The sequence below is a fragment of the Chlamydotis macqueenii genome, chromosome 11, assembly GCF_036417535.1.
Source record: "Chlamydotis macqueenii isolate bChlMac1 chromosome 11, bChlMac1.mat, whole genome shotgun sequence".
Taxonomy (NCBI): Eukaryota; Metazoa; Chordata; class Aves; order Otidiformes; family Otididae; genus Chlamydotis; species Chlamydotis macqueenii.
In genome coordinates, this window is record NC_141566.1 from 8990279 (window position 1) to 9015433 (window position 25155).

At 40.4% G+C, this 25155-nt stretch overlaps 1 protein-coding gene across 2 annotated transcripts in view; it reads right to left on the reverse strand.

Annotated features, from left to right (window-relative positions):
- Positions 1–25155, reverse strand: part of AFF2 (ALF transcription elongation factor 2) — a 345930-nt gene that overhangs the window by 132620 nt on the left and 188155 nt on the right. For both annotated transcript variants that reach the window (XM_086756076.1, XM_086756075.1), the window contains exons 5-7: positions 6276–6362; positions 3527–3563; positions 3225–3276 (exon numbers count right to left, since the gene is read on the reverse strand). In XM_086756076.1, coding sequence (XP_086612202.1) covers positions 3225–3276; positions 3527–3563; positions 6276–6362 — 176 coding nt within the window. The remainder of the gene's footprint in view (positions 1–3224; positions 3277–3526; positions 3564–6275; positions 6363–25155) is intronic.

The window sequence follows — 25155 nt, forward strand, 5'->3', positions numbered from 1 at the left end:
ACTTGCAACGGTAATTATATAACAGAAACCTAAGTCGCGAGCTGAGTTCGTACCCTCAAATTCATGGAAGTTGACAGAAAATCCTTCTCAGTGCAATTGGCTGCACCTTATCTGTTCCTGCTTACTATGCTTCCTAATAAACTAATCAGAGTAGACTGGCTGAGAACTGACTGCGCAATACCCAAAGGAGATTTACAGTGAATTTGAAATTAAAAAAAGAAGGGAAGCCAAGTGCCGTAGTTTTACGTACCCTGATTTCAGCTATAAAAAAATCACCATGGTATACAGACGTGTGCGCACAGTATTATTTAAAATTTCAGTTTAAAGATTTTTGAGTAGCAATTAGGATCTGAGGACAGTACTCCTGTACTACATATATGCAGAATTCAGACACATCCCAACTACTCTACCTTCTGTTTTACCTAGTGCAAAGCATCGGGGATTGGGTTTCTCCAGCATGTGGATGTAATAAAGTGCATTAAATCAGTATAAAAAGGATGAAATTCCTATTTCAGAAAGCTTTAGTTAGACAAGAAGTCAAGCATCTTGCATACTCCTACAAAAGCATCGCTCAACTAGTCATAGATACGGTGAATGCAAGCTACCAGTTCCTATGGATTTCTAACAAAGCCAATGGAACCTATAAGACTGTCACTAGGACAAGTGTAAATGGAAAATATAACTTAAGTTTCACTTGAATTGCATGTAAACTTAAAAAAACTGAGGAATATCTAGAAACATGTCCAGGTTAAAAGGTCTCTAATAAAGCACATGAACAACCCCAAATTCAGTTAGATTTGATCAAACTAAAGTAGCGATAACATCCCATTGACAAAATACATAAGGAACTGGTGGGGGTTACAGTTTTGAAGTCAGTAAGGTCACGCTGTGTGGTTCACAGTGTGGCAACAAATGTTACTGGGGATCAGTTGGACTGTAATTTCATTCATACACTCCAATATCCCCGAAATTGAACTATATTAGAAAGATCAAATCCTTCTTAATACAACTGGAATCTGATAAATACTATATTATTACAATACACAATGACTGCAGGAGTTGTCAATGTATCAGGGTATTTTTGGATCGCACTATCCAGCTCTACTTGACACCATTACGTCTTCCTGCCCCCCTCTCTGCTTTAATTTCATTATATCCACAAGCACTGTAATTCCCAATGAAAGTGGTGGCAACTGCACACGCAGATCTAAAGAAACAAATTGGCCTCGTAATACCAAGTCTCACAGTGGACTGCCTTCCAACCTCCCAAAGCCCTATGGAAATCCTTAGAAGCTGCCTTAACAATTTTTCCACACTAAAAGAGGAAAAGTGATAGTAATGGGTTAGCTGATCTTCATTTGGAAGCTAAAAATAAAAGTAGCTTTATTGCAGCTCTGATCTCTCATGTGTAAAATCTATCACCTACCATAAGAAGGCAGCTCATTGCAGCAGAAATCTGATTGATAGTACTGGAACTTTAGATCAAGCAGCAGAACAGAGAGCAACTGGTTCATAAAATGTACTCAGTGTCTTTGGGTTTTATATCAGGCTTCCTATAGAGAGCTTTGGTCCCATTAAATGCGCTATATACCACTGAGCTCTGAAGCACTGTTCTTTTGAAATTCAGCTTATAACTATAAACCATGATTGACAAGTCTATTACTGTTGGTTACAAACTATTGAAATATTGTATTTTATGGTACACTCACTAAAATATTTTTCACAGTGGAATCCAAATACACTTGCTTTAGGAGAAAAATCATTTTAAGATGTAATAATATTTTTTTTACTTTTTTTTTTTGTTACAGAATGTGCTTGATGTTAGGTTTGGATCACTTAGATGTTCTGAAACATGAATGCACCCATTCTGTTACCAAGAACAGTGGGTATAGTTGGGTAGATTCTTTAAAAAAACAAAGCCATTACTGGAAATCAAATAGCAAAGGGCAAAAATGAATTTGTTACAAAGTTTTATAAATAAATGGTATTCATGCAAATTATTTATCAGTAGCATTCCTACCCAATTCTCATTCAATGTGAAGAAAAAATCAATTTCATGTTAAAATTTCATTAGTCGTTTAACCATAATTTTGTAAAGTTTTACTCAATAAATTTTATTTGAATGAGTACTTCCATGACTTGAGTCTATGAGTAAAGAACTGGACCTTCAGAGCCTGGGGAGTACACCAATGGATTTGGCACCCACATCTAGTCTCGTCTTGCTTCTCTTACATGTCCACAGACAAATGACCGAACTCCAGCAAGTCCCTTCCTGTACACAAATTTGCACTAAGAATCAATGTATCTAAATTTATTTTTAAAACCTATGTAGGTATCTCCTAGGAATTTACTTTAAAACGTCCTTAGTAGATTAAGGGGAATCACTAGAATAATCTTGAAGTCATTGTAAGTGAACATCTTGTATTTACACAACCATCATGTTAAGCTAGTACAGTTCTGCATTCAGGAGTTTAAAACAGTTGAACAGTACAAAAAATAGCATCTCTGAACTGAAATCAGACCCACACATTTTCCTAAGTATAAAAACAACAACCTACTTCTCAAAGTTATTTAATTCCTGTTTGTAAATTACTCTGAGATCCTGGGGTAAAAGTAAAAAAACAGTTTGCTCTCAACTCACTGCTACATTACTGCAGCCTTACACCAGAGAAGCACCAAAGAAAAATGGTTTAACACAATGGAGAATTAGCTTTTCCACAATTTTCAACTGTCATATTTATAGATCGTGTGTGATTTTCAGCTGTTTCAAAGTGCATGAAACTCAAGACCAGCTTTTCAACACCAGCTCGCAGAATCATTCCGTATGATGTGTTTTACTCTCTCTCACTGTATGAATGTTAAAATTCCTGCATCATCTGTTCATTGGGTTGCATTTTCTATTGTAAGAGGCTTAGCATCTGATGAGAGAAATATAAAAGTGATTTAATTTTGGCAAGCTGTACAACTAAAATCAGCATTATTTCTGCTTAATAAACTCATCTTTCTCACACACTTCTGTTACCTAATGCTTAAAAAGAAGAAACAGTAATAAGCACTGAAAACATAAAACCAGTTTATGGCTAATTTTTAAGGACTACTGAGAACACCTGAATACAAGACAAAATTATGACCAGAGCTATATTTTAGTTACCTTTGGAGAAATAAAGCTCTTTCTTTATGAAAAATTTAAAACAAGATTTAAAGTTGGAAATAATAATACTTACGACTTTTGTGGCACTGACTTAGTTGCAACTTTCCCTGCTGGATCACTCCACTCTGCAAACAAAGGAAACACATTTTCAAATGTCAAAAGATTACTGCAGAATTAAAATGCACCCAAAGCTGTCAGCCCATCTAATTATACTTGGTTTCACAACATGCCACAATGCATAACATGTAATAAGAAATGGAACCGATCTGCTTTAGCACCACAGAAATTAATTTTTTAGCCTTTGTTTTAATGATGTTAAGCAGGAAAAAATAATACCCAACCCTGACTGTTAGGACTAGGATGATAAAGACCTACTTTGTACATTGTATCCTGAGGTCAGGTGTTGGGAGTCCTACAAAGAAGAACACACAAAATGTCAGCATTAGTTAAATAAGATGAAGAAGGTAAGATCTCTGTTGGCTTGCTGGATTAAGAGCACTGGCATTACACAAACAGGGAAGGAGACGGTACAGGGAAGGGATGGTGTGATTGTTAAGGCAGCACCAGCGACATTAGTTTAAAAAAACATTAACTGTGGAGACAGAGCACCACTGAGGGACCCTTTCACAGTTCAGACGAGTTTGTCTTCAGCTGCTGTAAATCTACACACCCCTTCATGGAGACACCGCGCAGATTTACACCACAGTGGTCCTCGCCTTTGCCAGGCTTGGCTGCGGGTGTGTGTGTGAGCCTCCTATGATGTACAATTTAGACTGCAGCAGGAATACTAGTATGCATTTAATTCAGTGCCACTGCCTTTCTTTTTTGTGATATCCCTGCTTGGAAACACAGGAACCTTTTATTGATAGTCACTGTTTTCATTTGGACTGTGACACACAAGATTTGATAAGGACGTGGGAAGCACCTGATGGAAAACGGTCCAAATCCAATGAAATCAACGAAAGTACAACAACTTTAAACCAGCAAAGAATCTGGCTTTTAACAGTGAGCATGCTAATGCTGCGATTCTTGTTGGCTCACAGTAACTAAGCTGCTTCCTTAACACCACAGAGTTTTCTTGCTTAGTTTTTCTCTAGGCTTTAGAGTCCACAGTGATTGTAATCAGCTTTCCTTCCAAGCAGAGTGTGATCATTTGAAATTAAGGTGTCATTTACAACCTCCTCTTACAGCCTGGAAGTGTTAGTTCTGTAGGATGTTAAAGTCATTAAAACCCTCACTGCACTTCCTCTTAGGGCATTATTAGTTCCTAATATTACACTGTGCTGTCAGTCAGTCCCTTGTGAAGTAAATCATGCCCTAAGAGTAAACATGGCACTTTAGATTTGAATGTCAAAGGGATAAATTGTTCTGATAAGTTCCGCCTTTTTTTTTGTCACGCTTTTTAATATATGTTTCTCATGAGGATACTTTTTTTTAATAGTTAAATTGAGAACTTCTAATAGTGCCCGTCCCTGGTTTATATGGCTGCACAGTCTAGCCACATGGTGTCTAAGATCTATAATTTGGGTAGCTATAATTGATTTAATGTGACGTTCTGAAGAGACATTTCTGTTGTATTTTTTAAAGTAAAACTAGCAAATTTGGAAATGCTTATGTGCTTGCTTATTTCCTGAAATTCTAGCTAAAAAAAAAGCTAATTTGTATTTTGTATTGAAGTGATATGGTCAAGATTTTTGGGATCAACCTTTGATGTGCACAGAGATTAACTTTTATGTGGATCTTAAAAGTTTAAAGCAAAGTTAACAGAAAAACAAAACAAAATTTTAGTTTCTCTGGACGTATGCTTAAACTGCTGTCAATGGAGATAGCGGAAGCCTGCAGGACTTAGACCAATTTCTGTAGGGCTCATCAAAAACAGAGCACTAAACTAAGAGATAGTATAAATTAAAAAAAAAATACACCTTCCAGTGGGCAAAAAACCTCTACTCTCACTGCATTCACACAGGCCAGACTCCACTTTCACCTAAATGGGTTCAGCTGACTTTAACCCAATTTGCAACGAGGATTATTCTCTGTACGATTATGAGTTCTGCTGCTTGATGCTGCAGCAGTTAACTGCAGCCACAACAGCAGTGCTAGAGCAGTAACAACCACATTCCATTTAAAAAAGGCATTCTGGGCACTGGCTTTGTTTTTTTAAGGAGCCACAGATACTGCTAATTTCATATGATTTCCAATTAAGTATGGCAATTCAGACAGGGGAATATCTGCCAAACAGATAAAATCAGTTACAAGGAAAATCACATTCCAGCTCCTAAAGCAAGATATGACTGTTTGAACCATAATGTCAAGCAGAACAAGTTTTATAAGCTATTTTCCAAAGTCCTGCCTTTAGAAAGAAACTTTCATGTAGCTCCATGTCAGACTGGTGTAGATTTCCCACCCTAGGGAAATCCACCCCTTCCCCAAACATCATCAGCTCACAGTTGTTGAGGTCTCAGCAAAAGAGACCTCTGGCAATAATTGCCCTGGGTACGAGCTTGGTCTCTAACAGGGCCACAAGAATCACAGATAGAAGGTGCCAATGGGATCTGAGCTAAAGGGATGTTTGAATCACACTACTTAATGACTGACTGCGTGTTAGGTGAACTGCAGGTGCTTTTGATGTGGCAAGTGCTGTGTGCGTGCTTTTAACAAGGCCGATACTGAGGATCGCGTTGTGCAACTTCATGTGCCCATGGAGTGTGCACACAGGCAGATGCTGTAGCATGGTTCATGTACAGGAACATTTTAAGTCACTGTAATTTGACTGTGCAGCTTAAACCTCATCATGCAATCAATGACTAAGTAGGAAAAAATGACCATTTCAGCCATTGCATAGCACAAATAATGAAGGATGAAAAACAAACAAATAAAATATATTCTACTTGATGTAGAAAGACTCTTATAACAACAGAGATAAAGTTCACTTTGCCTCTGCTGTAACTTCTGCAGCTTCAAATAAGCAGTACTACTAGTAACAGCAGTCTGATTGGGAATTTCCAACTAAAAATAGTCTTAGAAATTTTTGAAAATGGAACCAATTACAAAAATAAACTCTCCAGCGAAGAACACTCAACAGAACAGAATGTTAATCAGGTCACTGGTAACAGCCTACTTGTACCTTGCTTGGGATAGAAAACTTGGTCTGCTCAGCCTTGCCAGGAGTGTGAATAGCAGTAAGAGGAGGCGGCCAGGAATGGGTCATCTCCTAGGGAAGAAAAAAACCATGTTTTTGAAAACAACTTCATGTACATAAAGAGGAAAGAGAGGAAAAAATGATCATGTATTCTCCACTGAGCCTGGAGATGCAATTGCTTAAGGAAGCATCACCACCCATCCTTATGTGGTACATGAAGACCTTAACTACTGACAGGCAGCAATTCCTGGGAACGAGGGTGAGGACAGGTTTTACTCTTGAAAATTTTTACCATCTGCATCAGGTGATAGCTGACTCCACCTCTGTGGTCAGCCAGTCAAGCTGTATGAATGATGCCATATCACAGGTACAGAACAGGGTTTGACCTGCAAAGCCCAAGCAGGAAGGGGATCCCTCCTGTATCACACTGGATGTAACCCTATAGAGGATTGCATGGTGGCAAAATACAACCCTGTTTAAGATTGCATAGTGGCAAAATTAACCAGAGGCAGGTCTAGAAAAAGCTGGAGTGGGCTTGCAGCATGAATACCTGGTGTGGAAGAGAGCAAGAACAGTGTTCTATGCACCAAGGCATCTTCTCATAGCACTGGCCGTAGGCACTTACTGCAGTGTGCAACGTCACAGCAGCAGAACGCTCTCCATTCCACTTTGAAATGAGGGACTGCCAGATGAGCTGATTTGCGCAGGGTTACACAGAAAGCCCATACTTAACCAGGAAATCCAAGGCTCTGGTGAAGACCTGCCTACCGTGGGCAACATGCACATTTTCTATATCAGTGTATTAATCCATCATTTGCACATCCATGTTCCAGCTATCTTCCAAGAAACCAGCTGGGTGCCCACTGCTCTGAAATACCAGCAGAAGAGACGGCGCACGCCCTGCTTTTCACACTGAGGCCTACAACCACCGCCCCACCAGGCCTGGTGGGAGCAGACCGGGGCTTATGTTCAGAGGAGGGGGAAAAATCAATAAAATAGAGAAACTGTAAAAGTGTTGTTTCAGGCAGAGCTTGTAAATGCCCTTCTAATGAATGTGTTTTATGGTAGATGCTGCTCCATTCCTTCTTATCTCTGTTTTTAATTTAATAAATATTCAGAGAGGCAGTAATACTTGTTTGTCTCTGGCAATCTGTTATATCTTTGTCTTGATTGTTTTTCTTTGCCTACGAAGCTCAGAAAGGATTCTTTCTTGAGACAAGGGAGACAAGGAGCAAAAGCAAGTCTGATCTAGGAAATTTTGCATGCGACAGCCATAATCCTGTCTGCAGTAAACCAAACTTCCTTGCTGCTACTTCACACTGGTCAAGCCCAAGGCCAGCCACAACAAAACTTAGGAACATTCGAGTTTCTGTAGGTAACACAACAGCCACTGCAAATGCTCCACAAGTAAAAATATAACATAATACAATTAATTAAAGAAAATACTACTGTTGTCAAAAGGGCAGTGTGGGCTAAAGCCATGGCCTGGGTGGCTATAGCTGGATGCCAATGGATAATTTACTGAAGACACAGCCAGCAAGTTTCAGGTCTGCAGTTGTCCCTCACACATTGTGTGTCATACAGGAGGTGAGGAGAGAGAAAGGAAAACTATGCACCATGGTCCTCAGCCAACATGGACATGTACACTCCCCCCAAGCTCCTGTTAGGCACTGGTGTTTCATTAAAGCCCACCAGATTTCCACCCTTGGCAATGCTGCTATTGCAGCAAGGTCTGGCTGAGCCTCGCAAGAGGAGAGAACAACGACGGCGGAGAGAAGCCCTCATGCGGTCCTGGCGGAGGCAGGAGGGCAGGGCTGGCCCGGCAGCGCGGCCCCACTGAGCTCTGCTGCTCTGCTCCCACACCACACCATGGACATGCCTGCAGCTTATTGAAAGGGCCACAAAGCTAAAGACAGCACAGCCAAGCTCTGCCATCCCTTGTGCAGACGACGCAGGGACAGGGGAGGGTGAAGATGTCTCCACACTACTGAAAGCTTTTGGGTTCTACCTGTGGAGCTCAGGGCCTGTTTTCATTGTACAAAGCCCAAATGGTGGCAATGGGGAGGGAAGAGGGAGCTCCTGAACAGTTCACCCCTCCCTGCGCGTGAGGCTGTGGCAGCTTGGCGCAATGAGAAGTACGCTATTGTATCGCACTGATTGTTTGACAGAGGAAGGCAGAAAAATTTTTAAGCATCCAGTGAACTTTTCTGTGAGATAATACAATCCAAATCCTGCATGCCTCTGCCAAATCCTATGCCACAGAGGTTGCTTTGTGGCCAATCTCTCCACAGCAAAATGATGAAACAGAGTCCATATCACATAATCAAAAGAGGGACAGGCAGCCTGACTGAAGGCAGAAACGAAGCATATTCTAGAACTGCAATTATAGGCTTGACCTCAGTCTCTTCCTGCCCACGCATAAAGGGCTGGACAGAAAGCCTAGGATTCATGGGAAGGTGATGCCAGCAAGTTTTTCAGAATATTCACTGTCAAAATGCATCTAGTGTCCACTGCGTACCAACTCAGTGGGCTAAGCGTAAGCAAATAGAGTCATCTCCCTGCTAGGGGACAGCTGAACACAAAACAGTGGGAAAAGGGAAAATGAGTGTGCTGTTACTTGAGGAAATTCAATTACAAGGTAAGAAATCCTGACTCCACTGAGGTCAGAGAAAAAAGTCAGCTTCAGTGAGGTTAGAACTGTGCAATCTATGTGTTTGCTGAGTGACCCTGTGAGCATCAAAGTCTACTGCAAAGGTACAAGCTGCTACATTTAAGCATTTCAATTATCACTGTAATAAAAATTACTGGATAGAAAATTCCAGATAGGATCACATATGCAAAACACCACAAGTATTTAAAGCTCAGTGCATAAACAAACAATGTGTGTGGAAGTGCTGAGGAAGTACATAGTTACCCAAAGAAACACACCTACATCTGCCTATGGATCGGTCCCACAGAGTGTTGACCAAATAACCTTGAACGATCTTAGAGACAGTTTTGAGTTTACTTATCTGAAAAATATCACTTCAAAATGTACGGGCAGCAACCCCACAGCGACCACCACACAGCTGGGTGTTATACTCATGCGGAGCGCTACTGAGCTACAGAATGAGATGCAAAAATGGCACGGCACAGTTTCCAGTGAAGGGTCAAAACCCCAGCCCCACATCCTGCAGAGATGTGACCGCCTGCTTAATTCTCTCCCTTAAGTACACGCACATTACTTTGGAGAATCAGAAGAAAGGTTGTCATTCGTTTAATCATCCACATGACTTCACCATTATTTGCTATGCTCCAATTTCTTTTGGAGGTCTCTCATCTTTAAGTACTTGCTAAGCTCTATTTTATTTAACTTGTGAAATCTTATATATCTTCCCTCTAATATGTTATGACTATAAAGAACCACACAGACAGTGTGTGTGTTGCGTATGCATCCATTAACTATATCCATTAAATATAAACATCTTGGTTTGTAAATACCTGGGAAGGCAGGCAGGGAATCGCATTCTTTTTTTTTTTTTCCAGAAAAGTTAAAAAACTTTAATCAATCCAAATTTGGAAGTATTTAGAAATTCCTGGAAGCAACAATAATAAAACTGAGCATATGAAATGCTTTAAAGAGGAATTTAATGGAAACAAAGTAATCCCACAAAATTGAGTTAGGATTTATTTTCACATGGTTTGGACTCAAAATAATTCCAAAATCATGTTAAGTGTTGGAGCGGCATGATGACTGCTATGGAAGCATGCATTTTTTTATAGACCTGGAGATTAAATGAGAAAGTAAACCTGCACAGTTTGTTGGCTTAAAAGTCACTGTGGTCCTCTGATGTAGTAACATCAAGCATCCTCCTTTCTGAAAATTATTTAAACATTGTTTTAATTGACTCCATGTGCTTTATTTATTAGAGCTAGGCACGCTCGTCTCTTCAGCTAAGTCTGTTTTTTTCAGCTATAAAAGCCCTCAGGTAAGTAACTAAGAAGGACACATGCAGACACGATCTAATGAATCACCAAAAATACAAATACTCCACGCAAACTTTCTAAAGGCTGCAGAGGTACAAGGCCAAATCACGATTTAAATGGAAGGAGAGGACTGGGGAAGGATTTAAACTTGCAAGTTTCTAAGGAAAAGGTCAGAGCAAGAGGACTGAGTACAGGGGATACGGGGCAGATGGTAAATAGCTTTACAAAACCAGTCCCTAAAATTAATAGCCGCCTTCAAGATTTATTTCCTTTCTCTGTATTTCATTTTTCCATCATTTCCTTCTTGTTCAAAAGAAAGTGTGCAGCGTTTTTAGACACAGATAAAAGCACTGAGCCAGGCTCTGAGAGGTCATTATGGAAAAAAGCAGCCAGACCATGTACTCCGCGCTCCTACCGAGGCAGCTTCCCTGCCCGCAGTGCATCCAAACCGCTCAGCCCGAGCTGAGCCTCGGAGTCTCCCAAGATACCGGGCTCACGCCACTTCCCTTGGGAGAACTGAGGAGAGGCATGAGAAGAGTCTTCAATTACAGGAAGAGCTGTTGCTGAAGGAGAGAATAATCTGTTCTCCAGTTTTATGGTGGATATGAACTTAAGCTGCAGCCAGAAAGATTCTAGTTAGGCGTAAGAAAATGCTCTCTAATGGTAAGGACCGTGCAGCACTGAAACAGATTGCTCAGAGCTACACAGACCCCATCCTTGGTGGAACACACTTCAGAATGAATTAGCACACACCAGTTAGGAACAGCTTCGGCAGAACTGATTCCTGCACTGGGACAGGGATGTGCAGTAGATGACGGGATTTCTAAGACCCTTCCCAGCCCTTTTTCTTGTTCTGTAGTTCAATAGATCTCTGCTGGCCAAATGCTACCCTTACTGCCTTCTCTTGTGGACAGCAGATCCACAAAAAGGCAGAAGAAGAAAGCAACAATCCCAGTGTTTTTCTCCTGTGGCATTAGAGTTCACAAAGGCAGTTTTAGGACTGACACTTTGCCCACATCATCAGAGGGCAGCCAGAGGCGCAGAGGGAGGAGCAGCCCTGCACACATTGCTAGGAATAAATGCAATCTGAGGACCTTAGAGAGGTCCTAAAAAAAGAGACCTTACCTGTAGTATTCTCTCTGTCAACCTCCCTTCTTAGTCCTTTGAACTCTTAGCTAAATCCGTTGCTTTAAACTTTCTCCAATTTTTGGTTACACAGTATGTTAAAGTTGCATTCACAAAAAACTCATCTATGACGAATAGATGTTCTAAGGCTATTACAGACTTGGTGTTACAGCTGGCACTAAGCAACCTACTGCCTTGATAGAATAAAGATAACCAAGTGATTTCCCATTTATTAAAGCCTCTATTAATGATTTATTAATGTTTTATTAACTATTTATCAATGCAACCTGAATAAAAAGTGTGTCTTGTTTCACAGTATGTTTCTGGTTTCTGAATTTATACAAACTTGATCAAACTCTCTCTGCTAGGAAGCCAGCGATACATGAGGGGCAGCCGCACTTTCTGTGTGTGATGCATACTGAATTAAAAAAAATCTCAAGCCATTTCATCTCTGGGGAAAAGGCTCAGCAAAGAACCAATATATAGATATGTATTTAGACATGTACAAGCAAATGACACTAGAGCCTAAAGGAACACAAAAGCAATAAACCTAGGGGTTATTCTTCATTCATATTCCTTACGAAGGAATGGAAAATTTGCACGAGCCATTGGGAAAATCCTGACCAGTAATCTGGCCTGCTTTATAATGGGCCAAAGGCTTCCTGAGGAAGGGATTTCGAGACATTGTTGATATTGATAGGGACATGATAGATAAATTCGTGGATATGCATTTGACTATCATGTTCCAGCACTTAAAAAATTTTCCAGCATCAAAGGGATACCACATCTTTCTTTCTGTAAGGGGGGGAGAGGGGGGAAGACTTCAGTGATGGTCTGATGGTCTCCAATAGAAAGCCAGTTTTCCTGGTATGAATGTTAAGGCAGGAAACTTTTTACTCATGCAAATGTTTTAGCAGATTTGTTACCAGTGGCTAGTACCCAGTCTATATTTTAGGAGGAACAATGTGGCAGTTCTGCAATGATGCCTTTGTCATACTAGAATTTATCTTGCTAGTGTACCAAAAGCCATTTGGAAAAACAGTGCATACATGCATGAGTTTATTATTGAAAAGCTAGAGTTTATTCTACAAAAAGCAACCATTTCCCTGACCACAGTCTAAAACCAGAGTGTTCACCTTGTGGGTTTTATCAATGACAACAAGTAAATTCCCATTGCCCAGCTGGGGAATGGGACGCATTCCGTACCCTCCCACGGTCAATTTATATTCCTTTCCATATTAGCAAAAAGGGGAAGGACAGACAAAAATGATATTCCGTGAAAATTAATACAGAAATTGCTTTAGAAGTCAATATTGGTTGACTATAAACTTTGCAACATATGCTTTCCTTTCCTACTTCGTTAACATTTGGAAATCCACAAAGAAAGTGATGGCAATATGGATATTTACTTTTAGTGTTGAGCTTCTCAATAGTCTGACTCCTGTATAACTCACACTTTGCAAGGAATTTTCCTCATACCGTAGCTTTTATAACTAATAACACTCACATTCTTTGCTTAGAGCATTTAGAAGACAATAAAAAATTAGTAAACCATGACTGATGTACCTATTGTTCTAACCAATCTTTTGTATGTGAAGAAAAACAACGCTCCACTACGGTGCGAAGGTATCTCGGCTACAGAGGCTGTTTTAGGAGGAGAGTAATGGAGCTACATCACATGAACCCACCACTAGATTTCCTTTTTAACAGGTCTGACCCGATCCTAAAAGCAACCACAGCCTATACAATAGCGTGTTTACACGGTCAAATGATTTAGCTCCCTGCTGGGTCCTGGGCCCCAAATGGTCCATGCTCTGCATATAATAGTTCATTCCCAAGGCTCCTCTGTGAAACAGATTGGATGGATACTTCTCTCCAAGGTGGATCAGGATAATTTTATTTGGTGCCCACCTCAGGAAGATTATATGGTCAAAAACTGTCCTGAATGTGGCTCACACTGCCCAGGACAGTCCTTCAGTTCAATGGGTTTTGTGTCCTTGAGCACCTTCTCACACGTTCTTGGCATTTTCAGGAACATGCAGTACAACTCTCTGAGGGTCCTACTACAGAAACATCACTATGGTGAACTGCAACAAAGCAAGAGGTCTGTAGCAGCTGTATCCCTGCTCTTGTCGGGCTTAGGTTATCTGCATGAGTGAAGTGCAGGAAGGATATACAGGGGGTTCACAGAACATAACTGGCGAAATAGCATCACACGGTGTAAAAAATGAAACAGGATCTTACAGGAAGCACATGAGAGAGCTTTCTTTACAAGTTTTATATGATGAGACAAAACTAAGACCTCTGTGGAAAAGGGAGATCTGAGAAATTGTGAAGTCAAAGGTGCATCCTGCACGTACGATTGCCTCTCTGACCCACGCCAGCTTTGTCTTAGACCATTCCCTAAGCTTTCTAGTGAAAATCTAGGAGATGTGCAGGAGCCAGTGTTGTGTTTGTGACAAGCCATGAGCCTTCAGAGAGTCCAAAGACAGGTAAGTAGTGACCAGGAATAATGCTACTGAGGTGACTCCACTTCCTATCCAAGAGAGGCAGGAGGTGTCTTCTCTACTTGCAGCATGTGTGGGGTTTGCTAAAGATAGGGCATAATGGCTGCATGCAAGGAGAAGGATGATCAAAGCTCTGAAGTTTTGCCAAGCACATGTGAGATGCTAGGCCATGTGAGGTATTTGTATTTCCATATAAGTTCTGCTGAAGGGTCAGGAACATGAGACTGCCAGAATGGGTCAGACTTGAGGTCCCACTCATCTGGGATGCTGGCAGACAGTGGTCGGTGCTGTGTCTTTCACACAGCACTTCAAGAACACCAGAGCAATCAAGAGGGTAAAATCCTGATCTCACTAACTCTCAGCCATGCTGAGATCCTATCTGTTTAACACTGCATCCAGAACTGGATATTCAGTTAACACCAACTAACACCAGTTTTAGGGTCCTGAAAGTTAATGATACGTCCATAAATATTCAGATACTTACAGTCACGTGTACTAAACCCACTTCCAGAAAGCTAGGCAGCCTTCATCTGTCACTCTTGGTAACTGAAGATGTTGCCCAATACCAGAGTCTTGCTATGGACAGTACGGCCAATGGAACACCTCCCGTTCTTGGCACCTCCTCATTCCCACTGAAAGGCACAGCCATATCTCACTGATTTTCTTTATTCAAAATGATACTTGTTGGTAACCATCTCCAGGGATGGCATATCTAATTTCCATGAGGGCCCCAAGAGATAGGAAGCATGCATTGAACTATTAAATACACCATAACATCCTGGCAGTACAACCGTATCATATAAACAAAGGCACAATAAGTAATAAAAAGCTAATTCTTTCAAAAGTTACTAATACCAACATATAATTTCATCTCTGCAATTTAAAAAATATTGGCAACATTTCCCCAAGTAAATAAGCAACTGTGTTTTGAAACTATTCACTGCTGGCACTTGTTTAAGGGAATCTGGTAATTTGTTCCATCCATCCTGAGCTTCACAAGCAAAAAAGCATGTCTTGAATCGCCTGTTTTCTTCTCTGAAACTCAGGGTTCACACCAAGAGGAGAGCAGAACTACAATTTACAGTTACAAAACAAGACTGCACCTACCCTGAGGCACTCCACTGTGCACATTTATACAATACATTACACCATCTCCTTTACATTGCCAGATGTAATTAATTCATGGGTTTTTTTTCATACAAAATACAAGAGTGAATTATGGAGTCACATGACAAGACCTTGTCCATGTAATTTATTACAAAATGCATTTAATTTCTGGAGTCACTTATGCCAATGTTGTGAAAAAATAAAACCTCCAAATTCAGTATCAGGCAAAATTAAATTACTAAACTACAAAACTTCTTGTTCTGTAGGCTTAGCACAGAAATTGTTTAAGTTTTACACTGTGTGCTAAGTTGTAAGCAGCTTATAACCCACACCCTGACAATATGATGAAACAGTCTAAAAATCATCAGAAATTTGAAAGCATCAGCTTGTGGCAGAAGACACCAGCTTTAGCCTTAAACAGGAGCATCAGTTATCTGAGATAGCATATAGGGGGAAATTAAGAATCCAGGTTAGGCAAGTTATTTAAGTTTAAAGCTGAATTTTTTGCATAAGCCACAATTTGCTTTCATTAAAATTAGAGTTCAAGTTGTTAGTCATTAAATAAAAAGAAATGAAGCTACCACACACTGCTGTACAATGCACATTGAAATATTTTACAAAAGCTGGGTTTTTTTTGCCTGCAAAACCAAGGCTCTGCCAAATCTCTTTTATTCTGCTTACCACACAAGCAGTATTGCAGCATGGGTTTTCCTGAGGGGGTGTGCCAGGGTAGCATTTCTTTTTAAAGTTGAGTGTTTCCCTCCTACATGGTCTCATCAACACCTCAACTGTCATGCCATTAAAACAGTGGTCTGGGGTTGAAGTGAAGATCCAGTGAGCACCTAGGAAAGCTCAAACCTGCCCTTACAGAGGCTTTTCCCACCATTTCCTTTTCTTCTTTGTGATGCTCTCCCTACCATGTGTCCCAGTTGAAAATTTGCTTCTCCCTCAGTGTATGAAGAATGCACTCTCCCCTACGGAGTACGATTATCTTCCCAGTGCCTACATCAGAGACTACGAATGCTTTGAGGGCAAAGGCTGTCTCATTTTTTGTCTTATGCAACGCCTAGGGCAGTGGTGGAACTTCTGAATATTGGCTGGAAACTGGGAACAGTGAATATTGGCTGGAAAAATCCTGGCTGGACAACATAGTCAGCTTGATCAGCATTCAGCAAGCCCTGGATGGACAGAAAATTTCAAACTGAAGTCTGATCATTGGATCCTCTCATTTGGCACCCTGGGTTTTTTTTATACGGTTAAAACTTAGCATGTTTGACAAAAAGTACACTATGGGTTGTGGCCCGTAACAGAGAGCCCTTGCCGCCTCTCACACTCAACCCTTTAATTGTCTTCTCTTACAGAAAGACCTAAGCAGCCACCTGAAACTCTATCATGCATCCCGGCATTTATTACAGTAATTTTAGCTTTTGGAAAAGAACAAACATTTCAATCTGGATTTCCTTTTCGTCTCTTGTGCCTTGAAGCAGGTCTGTTCCTGCATCAGTGTGTCCTGTAAATTATGCCAATGCTCCCCCCTTTGATCCACTCCTGCTAAGCTAACAAACAGGTGTAGAGAAAATGGATGTATGTTACTGAAGACGGTTTGATACAATATGCACTTTTTTGCATGTCAGCCTTACCCAAATAAGCCAGCTTAAAGAGTAAAGAAAACCGAAGCCAAAACATGCTGAGGTCTTTTTGATCTCCCTTAAGGTACGGAGGCTTCAGATTATTTCTGGCAGACAGGTTCCCACTGCCACATGCATGCATTTGATTCCTTATTTCCCAGCTCGTTCCTTCTTACAAAGCTCATAATCCGGAGGTTGGAAACATTAAATACTCAGAACTTCCACTAAGATGTATGACAGCTGAGGATGCTTGGTCCCACACAGAGCAGTGCTAACGGCTGAAATCAGACCACGCACCAGATTAATACATCCTCCTCCCATGTCTGCATTTTTTAAAACCTTCTGACAACAAACAACATTAAACAAACTCACTCCTAAAAACAGGGCTGAAAAAGGGCAAAGTCCATAACCTTCCTGTCTCCAAACACTACACTACTTTTTTTTTTTTTCCCCCACAGGAAAACCAGTGAAAAGGACACAAAAGCCACAGCACTAACATGCAGTAAGTTTGGGGCTCCAGCATTTAAAAATTATGTATCTACATGACTAGATGATGACATCTATTGTCTTTGTTGCTTCTAGATGGCCAAAAAGGAATAGCAAACTGTTCATTAGTAAGAGTTTATCAGGGGTCATATGAGTAATCTGGACCAGACTTGGAGCAAGCCCAAGGAAAGACCACCCAGTAGACCCATGGTTTCTCGTCAGTCTAAGCAGCGCTATTGCAACTCCAGCTGGTGTCAAACACTGACAATTACCGGTTACCATCCAAAGATGAACTGGAATAAACCTGCCAAAGATTACTTTTTTTTTTTTTCTTTTGAGTACAAAGTGCAATGTATTATCACTTTCAAGCAATTACCACAAGGAGCTGTTGATCTCACTCTGCTGGAGCGGCAAAGGCTAGATGCAGTAACACACCATTCTTTTTGAAGGGTAACTTGTGTTGTAAGTGAAAGACACTGTAAAACGACAACACTGCTGCAAAGGAGTCAGAATGATACATTTAGGCAAATTCCCAGTCTAAGGCTTTTCAAAGAGCACAAGCAGTTAGTATAACATTCCTTGGGGTTCCTGCATCCTTTCAAACATGATCGCTTTCTTGTAGTTTACACTTATCATATTAAGAAAAATGGTAATGAGGAGACCATGACAACTTCTTTTAAAAGCAACAATGACTCAATTGCCAAGGAAAAGAGGAGTGATAACTATTTTCATGGAAAGAAGCCTCCAGTGAACGCCTCACTGTTAAAGCTGTGTTCTTTGTTTTTGTCTGAACTCAGGAACGACAAGGGGCTGCTCTTTAAAAAAATCTGAGCATCAGTTTTCATTTGATTGGTACAACACTCCTTTTTCAGATAAACTGACAGCTCAGACCTGTTACTGAAAAGATTAGGGACTCAAGAGGGTAGAAATGATAAAATACTGAAATAAGTGGGAAGGAATTAATTGGCTTGATTTTTAAAAAAAAATTAAAAATCACTACTGGGAATGTGCTTCTACAAACCAAACACCAAGTTTTTTTTTCTGAGGCTCAGAAGAATATTTTTAAAGGTTAGTCTACCTTAGGGTACACAAACAACATATTCTTTAGCAGGATATACTCATGGCAAAGAAATTAATGGACTAAAGCCCAAAGGAACCTTTAACACTCAGTGCTTGCGCAGTAAACTCCATCAGAAGATCTCAAAGCATTCCTCACAAGAGATCAGTACCCACCATTTTCCAGCTTGGCTCCAGAGGTGAAATTTCGTCCATGCCTTAAATCATCCACTCAACCGGCAGCAAATGCGATGAATGCTACTCTGTCCTTTTTTTTTCCCCCATTAGCAACCCATGCAAGTCTCCTAAGTTCACGTGTGTCCCCGTTGCTCCTTATTCACCCTGCAAAGTACTGGTAGGTATTATTTCCAACCTCCCCTCCAAAATATTTGCTTAGATGTTGCACAGAAATTTTGGAATGGAGGAAATATTTAAAGAAGAGCTCTAAACTGTTGATAACAGGCTTTCTAGTGACACCCAGACCACAGCTCTTGCCCTAGGAGCCCGGGAAGACAAGACAGTAACGCTTGCAGCAGAAAGAATAGATAGTGTACACAGCATGTTGAACAACATCAATCTGGGCACTTAGGTCTGAACTTCAGATTCATGTTTGTATTCAGTTTTTATCTCTTGCCTCAGAACAATGGTCAACAAACACCACAACGCCTTGAACGAATAAAACATCTTCCTTTCTAATGCTACAGCCGGACATTTTCTTCAGCTGAATTCTACAAGGCTGGGTGTCTGTATTACTGCTTTTAAATAAAAAAGAAATGTGAGAAATTCCTTGGTAAAAAGAAAAAAAGCAAAAGCATTCTGGTCAGATTTTCTAGCTAAATAAATTGTTACGCAGCTGATGCAAGTCAATGCAGCAGGATCTACAGGCTAATTAAACAAATGTGACAATTTTCCTGTGACAATTTGAAAATGCTCAAAAATGCCTCCCATCCACAGTGTGCACTCTTCTCAAATGTGTATTAAAACGCATGTAATGTATTAAGAAATTGAAAGGAACTTACATATTCAATAAAAACCACAATTATAGGCACAATTTGAAATATATGGCTAAAATAGATTGGAAGTTCATAAGGTTTCTCAGAACATTAAATTCAATGACATACTTTCTTTAAAGAAATGTTAGAAATTCTCTACAGAAATGGATAAGCCACATATGTAGTATAATTTTAAATATCTGATTAAGCCTTGCTTTTGCACAATTATAACACCAATAATTCCAGCTGAGGACCTCAAAGCATTTTGCTAACAACTGATATAACTTCGCAGGGCGATGGCAGCGTGGCTGAGGGTCTACTTCCCCATTTCGTAGAAGGAGATGCTGTGGTGTGAAGGGGCATCCCAGGGTTATAGAGGAAGATTAAAGGTAGGATGTTTTATCTACGTATTCAAACATTCATTGAGAGAATGTTCAAAGAGATAGCGTGCCACCACATGGCTCTTCCAAAGGAAAGTCCACCTGCTCATCCAGGGGGTCTCTCAGGAAGAAACACTTCTTGGCCCGTAGCCCAGTTGATGTCTGTATTCTTGCCTTAAGAAGAAGAGATTAGGAGTGACTGGGGTTAAATTTAGACTGCAATACGTGAAGATAATGGTAACAAATATTCCTACTATCTGCTGTAACAGTACACTTCCACCTATTTCCTCTGAGGGCAACAATGAGATTCTAAGTTCTAACTTCAGGTTTACTCCAGGTGTCATCTCTGTCCTGTTTACTTTACTTTCCTTCTAACAGCACAAGAGCAGTGAAGCATCAAAGGTTGCAACGTGGTGGGTATAGCTAAAACAGTGAAACTGAACATGCCTCAAGACCCTTTTTGGTCCATTTAAAAAAAAAATCTCTAGTTTTTTCCTTACTTACATTTTTTTAACCATCTACTAATTCTTTTTAGGATTTGATTCTTGTGGCCAGCTGAAACTTCAGAGGAGAATTTCAAAGAGGAGAGCTCTTGAAACTCTTTCTGAAGATTCATTTAGTTACATCTTCCAGCCCTGTCATCCCTAGCTCTGCTTCTCTTGACTAACCACACATGGCCAACTTATCCTTCATGGGCCCCACCAGCTTCTTCGGCAGTGCTGACTTATGGGGAGGCTTCCTACCAGGACTTAAAACCCACAACACTTGCCCTCAGGGCTGTAAAAATTGAGCCCTTCCCTTTTGTGAGATAAAGAGCCACAGAAGATGCTGCAGACTTTGTCATTTCAAACCAGAATTGTTTCTAAAGCATGCATTCATTTCAGAAAGCCTAACTCGATTTTAATATGTTTTCAATGTCTTCAGTCCGTGCCTCAAGCAATTTGCTATGTAGAGTACACATTATTAATCTACTTAAATGAAAGGTAGCATTGCTAGCAGTTTAAACACTCAATGACCATATTTAACCATGTTTCATTTTGACAGGACAAGATGAAATAACAGGAATGATTAATCTGAGACCAAAGGAATATTCTACCACCTATATTTCAAAACAGGACTAAATTTCTTTGTCTAATTCTTTGGCAGTAAGATGTGTAAGTGGATTACAGCAGCTTCAGATGGCTTTTCTGCTTGACTGCACTGCATACTATACCAGTAGTTGCTGTTACTGGTCATTTTGGAAATGGCAGCAGTATTCCAGGACAGGCACACAACAGGCTCTGAAGTACCTAATCATGTTTTTATACAACATAAATTCGTGCAGCCTACGAGGTCCTGACAGGAGGATACCTGGTACAGCTAGAGCCAAACACTGTAACAATGCAGAAGTGTTTAAAATTTTCCACGGAGTTCAGCACTCGGGGTCTTTTCTGTTCATGGGAATGTACAAAAGGTCAAAGTTGATTTGACATCCCAGATTCCTTGTGTCTGTTTTCTCTCACACTTTCACTCAAAGATAAGGGAGTTACTCTTTATTTACAATGATGAAAAGGGATGGGAAGTCAGGTCCCAAGGGTCTGCAAATCTGCAGTAGGAATCCTACTTTTATGATACTCTCCACTCAACTACAAGACCTCACCAACTTGTTTTCCCACATTTTTTCTCTCTTTTACTTCCAGTTATTTTTGGAACCATGAAACTTAGAGGCATTTGAAAAAACAGTATCTGAAGTGACCAAAACTTTTGGTGCAGAGGGTACACCTGATCTTCCACAGAAGTTGCAAAACTCATTATCTTTTCCTCCAAGACAATGACTTTGCTTGAATTACTTCCTTGTTTGAACTGGCTTTTAAAAAATATTTTGTATATTCTCATAAAATATCATTTTGTTATCATAACAGCGTACTGAATCAGAGTGAGGATGCTGAGCATGTAACATGTAGCAACACATAGTGGATAATTTCTGAGGTGACTGCCAGTGAGGAAGAGAAACTAAAAGTGGCTGTTCAGCTACAAAAGAGATGCTGAAGAGCTTGGATAACAGATAAGAATCAACACTTTGTCATTTAGTCATTCATTTCTCATAAGAGGGCTTTCATTCTCTTCAGGAGCAGCAATACGTGTCCAAACTCTTGTGATGTCAGCTCACTTTACAGCAATTTTAGCAGCAATGGTAAATCTGGCAATGACAGCAGAATTATAGAATGCTACTGAAATCAGTAATATTTCAATTTGGCAGTACAAAAATATATGTTAAAATATTATGGTTAAGGAGATAAGAAAACAGAACTGAATAGCGAGTTTGAAATGGGCACACTGCAATCTCTCTTCTCCTGAATACCTTTTGTAATCTTTTTTATTGTTACAGTGTAGACAGGCTGCAATAGACCCACATAATAATCAGATTTTACGTTTCAAAGTTCTTTGCTAAATAATTTCTTTAATACTGCTACAAAAATAAAACCTTTATTTGAGAGATGTGCCTGCAGGCTGGAATCAGACCTTGCTTGTCTGTCCTGACAAAGGTCTAATCTCTGCTGCCTTACATCTTGAAGAGGCATTTATCCCCAGAACAGGCAGGTGCGAACCACCACCTTTCGAGGACAGGAAACACTGCGCACCCACACGCATTTGTCAGATCAGACAGTCAACCTTTTCTCCCCGTCACCTCCCCAACAGCATGAAGCCTGCTTTGTGGTGATCTGGCAGCACACAGCAGATTTATAACACACATCATCACCAGTGAACTCCTCTCACACCTAATCTGTGCCGTGCCAGCAGTGCAACGGTGGCCCACAAAACTAACGGCACATGCGAAGTACTCGAGCATTGACTCATGACAACCTCCTGCTTAGCGAGCCTAAAGTAAGTTCTGAGTTTTCTACATTAGGTACCTTCAAGTTAACATAGACAGCTTTGGGATAATGCTCATGAAGTGTCTTTCTCATAGGTGGCACCGTAATGTTGTCACATTAAAGGTGAACAGCCTTGAATAATCGTCTTCTGCTGTGTTCACGTGTAACTCACGTGGCCAAGGCAAGCCTCCACGTTAAGGGTCTGGTCTAGACTGGGAAGACCTAAGGCTGCATTCTCCATCTCCCAAACAGCCTTTTGCACTTCAAGCCTACACCAGGCTCTCCCTAGGTGACTCCAACTATGGACCTCAACGTGCCTGTGAGGCACACTGGACAACGCACAGAACAACGGGAAAAGGCTTCTTTTGACCTTCCTGGAATTGCTGCTGAATGCTTATGGTGGTACTGAGACAAGAATTGAGCCGATCACCTACCAAACCAGGAATGAGCTGTTCTCAAAGAGGTACCCAGTATTTCCATTTTCTGAGCTGAGACTACATCTAGAGAGTCATCAGAGCAAAGGACTAGTTGCTCCTTTTATGTATACCTAAAGGAATGCAGGGGTAACTCCTTTTTATTTAATAACAGCAGCAGCAACATAAGTGGAGCTGTTGCCAATTTATACCAGCGTGGGAAGAAGAAGAATTCAATGAACTCAAATGAGATCAGAGGTCAGTGGAATTACCCCTTGATTTATTTTGATGTGAGAGCAGAAACTGGTTCTGCCTCCATTGAGAAAATGCTGATAAAAAGCTGAAAATGCAATGGCTTGGAAATTGCTAAGAAATTAATTGTTTTTATCCATCCAAATCTTCATGTACATAAGCAAAGTCTAAAGGAAAAAAAACACCTACAGTGGTAACACATTCCCTTTTTCAAAGCAGACTATTACCCGTTCCTCACACGCTTCCAAAGGCTGCACGCCAGACGAGGGACAAAGGCCGCAGATAGACATTTACATGTCGGTTAACTTTTCAATCCATTTTTTCATTTCAGCAGAAACAATAAATCACCTTATCCTGGAGAAAGAAGCAGCTTGACACAAAACATACGGTGCTGGGCTATTTTTATAGCACACCTAAGACATATAGGGATTCATTTATTTACTCAGCTATTTAAAAGTGGCTACTCTTACTCATTCTCTGGACAGCTAAATGCCAGGTTGCTAAGTTACTGTTACTTGACATCATCTCCTCCCCAACGTGTTCCCACATTTGACAAGTTCACATGATTTACTAGGCCAGTCAGCTCGTTATTCACTTGTCCAATGACGCCTGGATAATCATTCGAAATTCACATCATGTCCTCCCCAGCAAGCCCCCAGATTCCACATGAAAATATTTAAACTGCCTGTCAGCCACTAAGTGCATTTGTAACCACACTGCACAGAGTACCTGTATTTTTCAAATTACAATTATTATAATTAGGTTTAGCATCGTTCTTCAATGTTGGTTTGTATTTTAGAAGAGGAAACAATTACTGAGGGGCAAATAATGGGCGATATCTGTTACAGCCTAATTTTGCTCTGCGGACAGCTCACCTCAGCTATGGATGGTACGTATTAAATCCATCAGCGCTTTCAATTGGCATGAGGAAGGTAATACCACACATAATTTGCCCAGTCAAGGGCATTTTCACCTGCTGATCAATTTACATATTCCCCAATGTCATTAGACGTGAGTCAGTCATCAGAAGAACAGAAGATCATACAAATTACAGACTTTGCTCATTTAACTCCACTCATTTTTATACTAATCGCAATCTGAATTCTATTTAGGATTTGTTTTGCTTCTAGACTAGAAAGCTTTTAATTAATATCCCAGCTGTCCACATAACATCAGAAGTCCATCTAGTTACGTGATGCCTTACTACAGCCAATATGCACCTACAAGAATTCTTTTGTTCCTCTAAGCGGGGACAGATTTTTAGACAGAAGTGCATGTCCAGATGGTTAGCAACACAGACACGAAAGCTTTATGTGTACAGACCAGAGCCTCACTTCTGCGGGATTACGTCTAATCGATTGCCTAAACACCTAGCCCAAAGTTTCCATTTACACTACAAGTCCAAGAAAATTTAGTTAAACAAAATTTCCTTCCTTTTCTGTGTAATGTCGTATGCTTATCCCCTCCTTACGCAGAGGTAAGCCAACACTAAGGGAGGTCCCTTCTGTGCTCTCTATACACAGAAAAGGATCGCTGCTAGTTCGCACTCAGTGTCACCTACACACGTCCCCGTGACCAGCACGATGGTTCACGTAACACGCGATGACAGCAAGGCCCACCGATGTAAAGCACTGGTACAAGTGGCACAAGTAACAGCTTCAGAACATTGGTTTAAAATGTCAGTTCTCCCGCCCCATCTGCACTTTGTATCAAAACATTTCAATGAACTCATTTTTCAATGGTTGCACATAGCAAGTGACAACTTAATTTAAATCCATATTAATAAAATGTGAATTACAAACACACACACTGTTGATTGCCTGTCTTCCATGTTATCCACACTTTCAAAGCCATTATGTTGGTTTAAAAATGTAAGTCACATTTTGGAAAAAAAAAAGTTGTACTGAACACTAGCATATTCACCTTCCTCTTTCAATTTGGTATTAGCAACCTGTATTAAATGTAAATCTCCTGTACTACCTTTACAGCTTGGCCTTAGTTGTACAAGCAAGATGATGATGATGATCATTATTATTATTATTATTAACAACTTTCTCAGCCATCCTGGTTAGAAAAGCAAAATCAACATGACACTGGT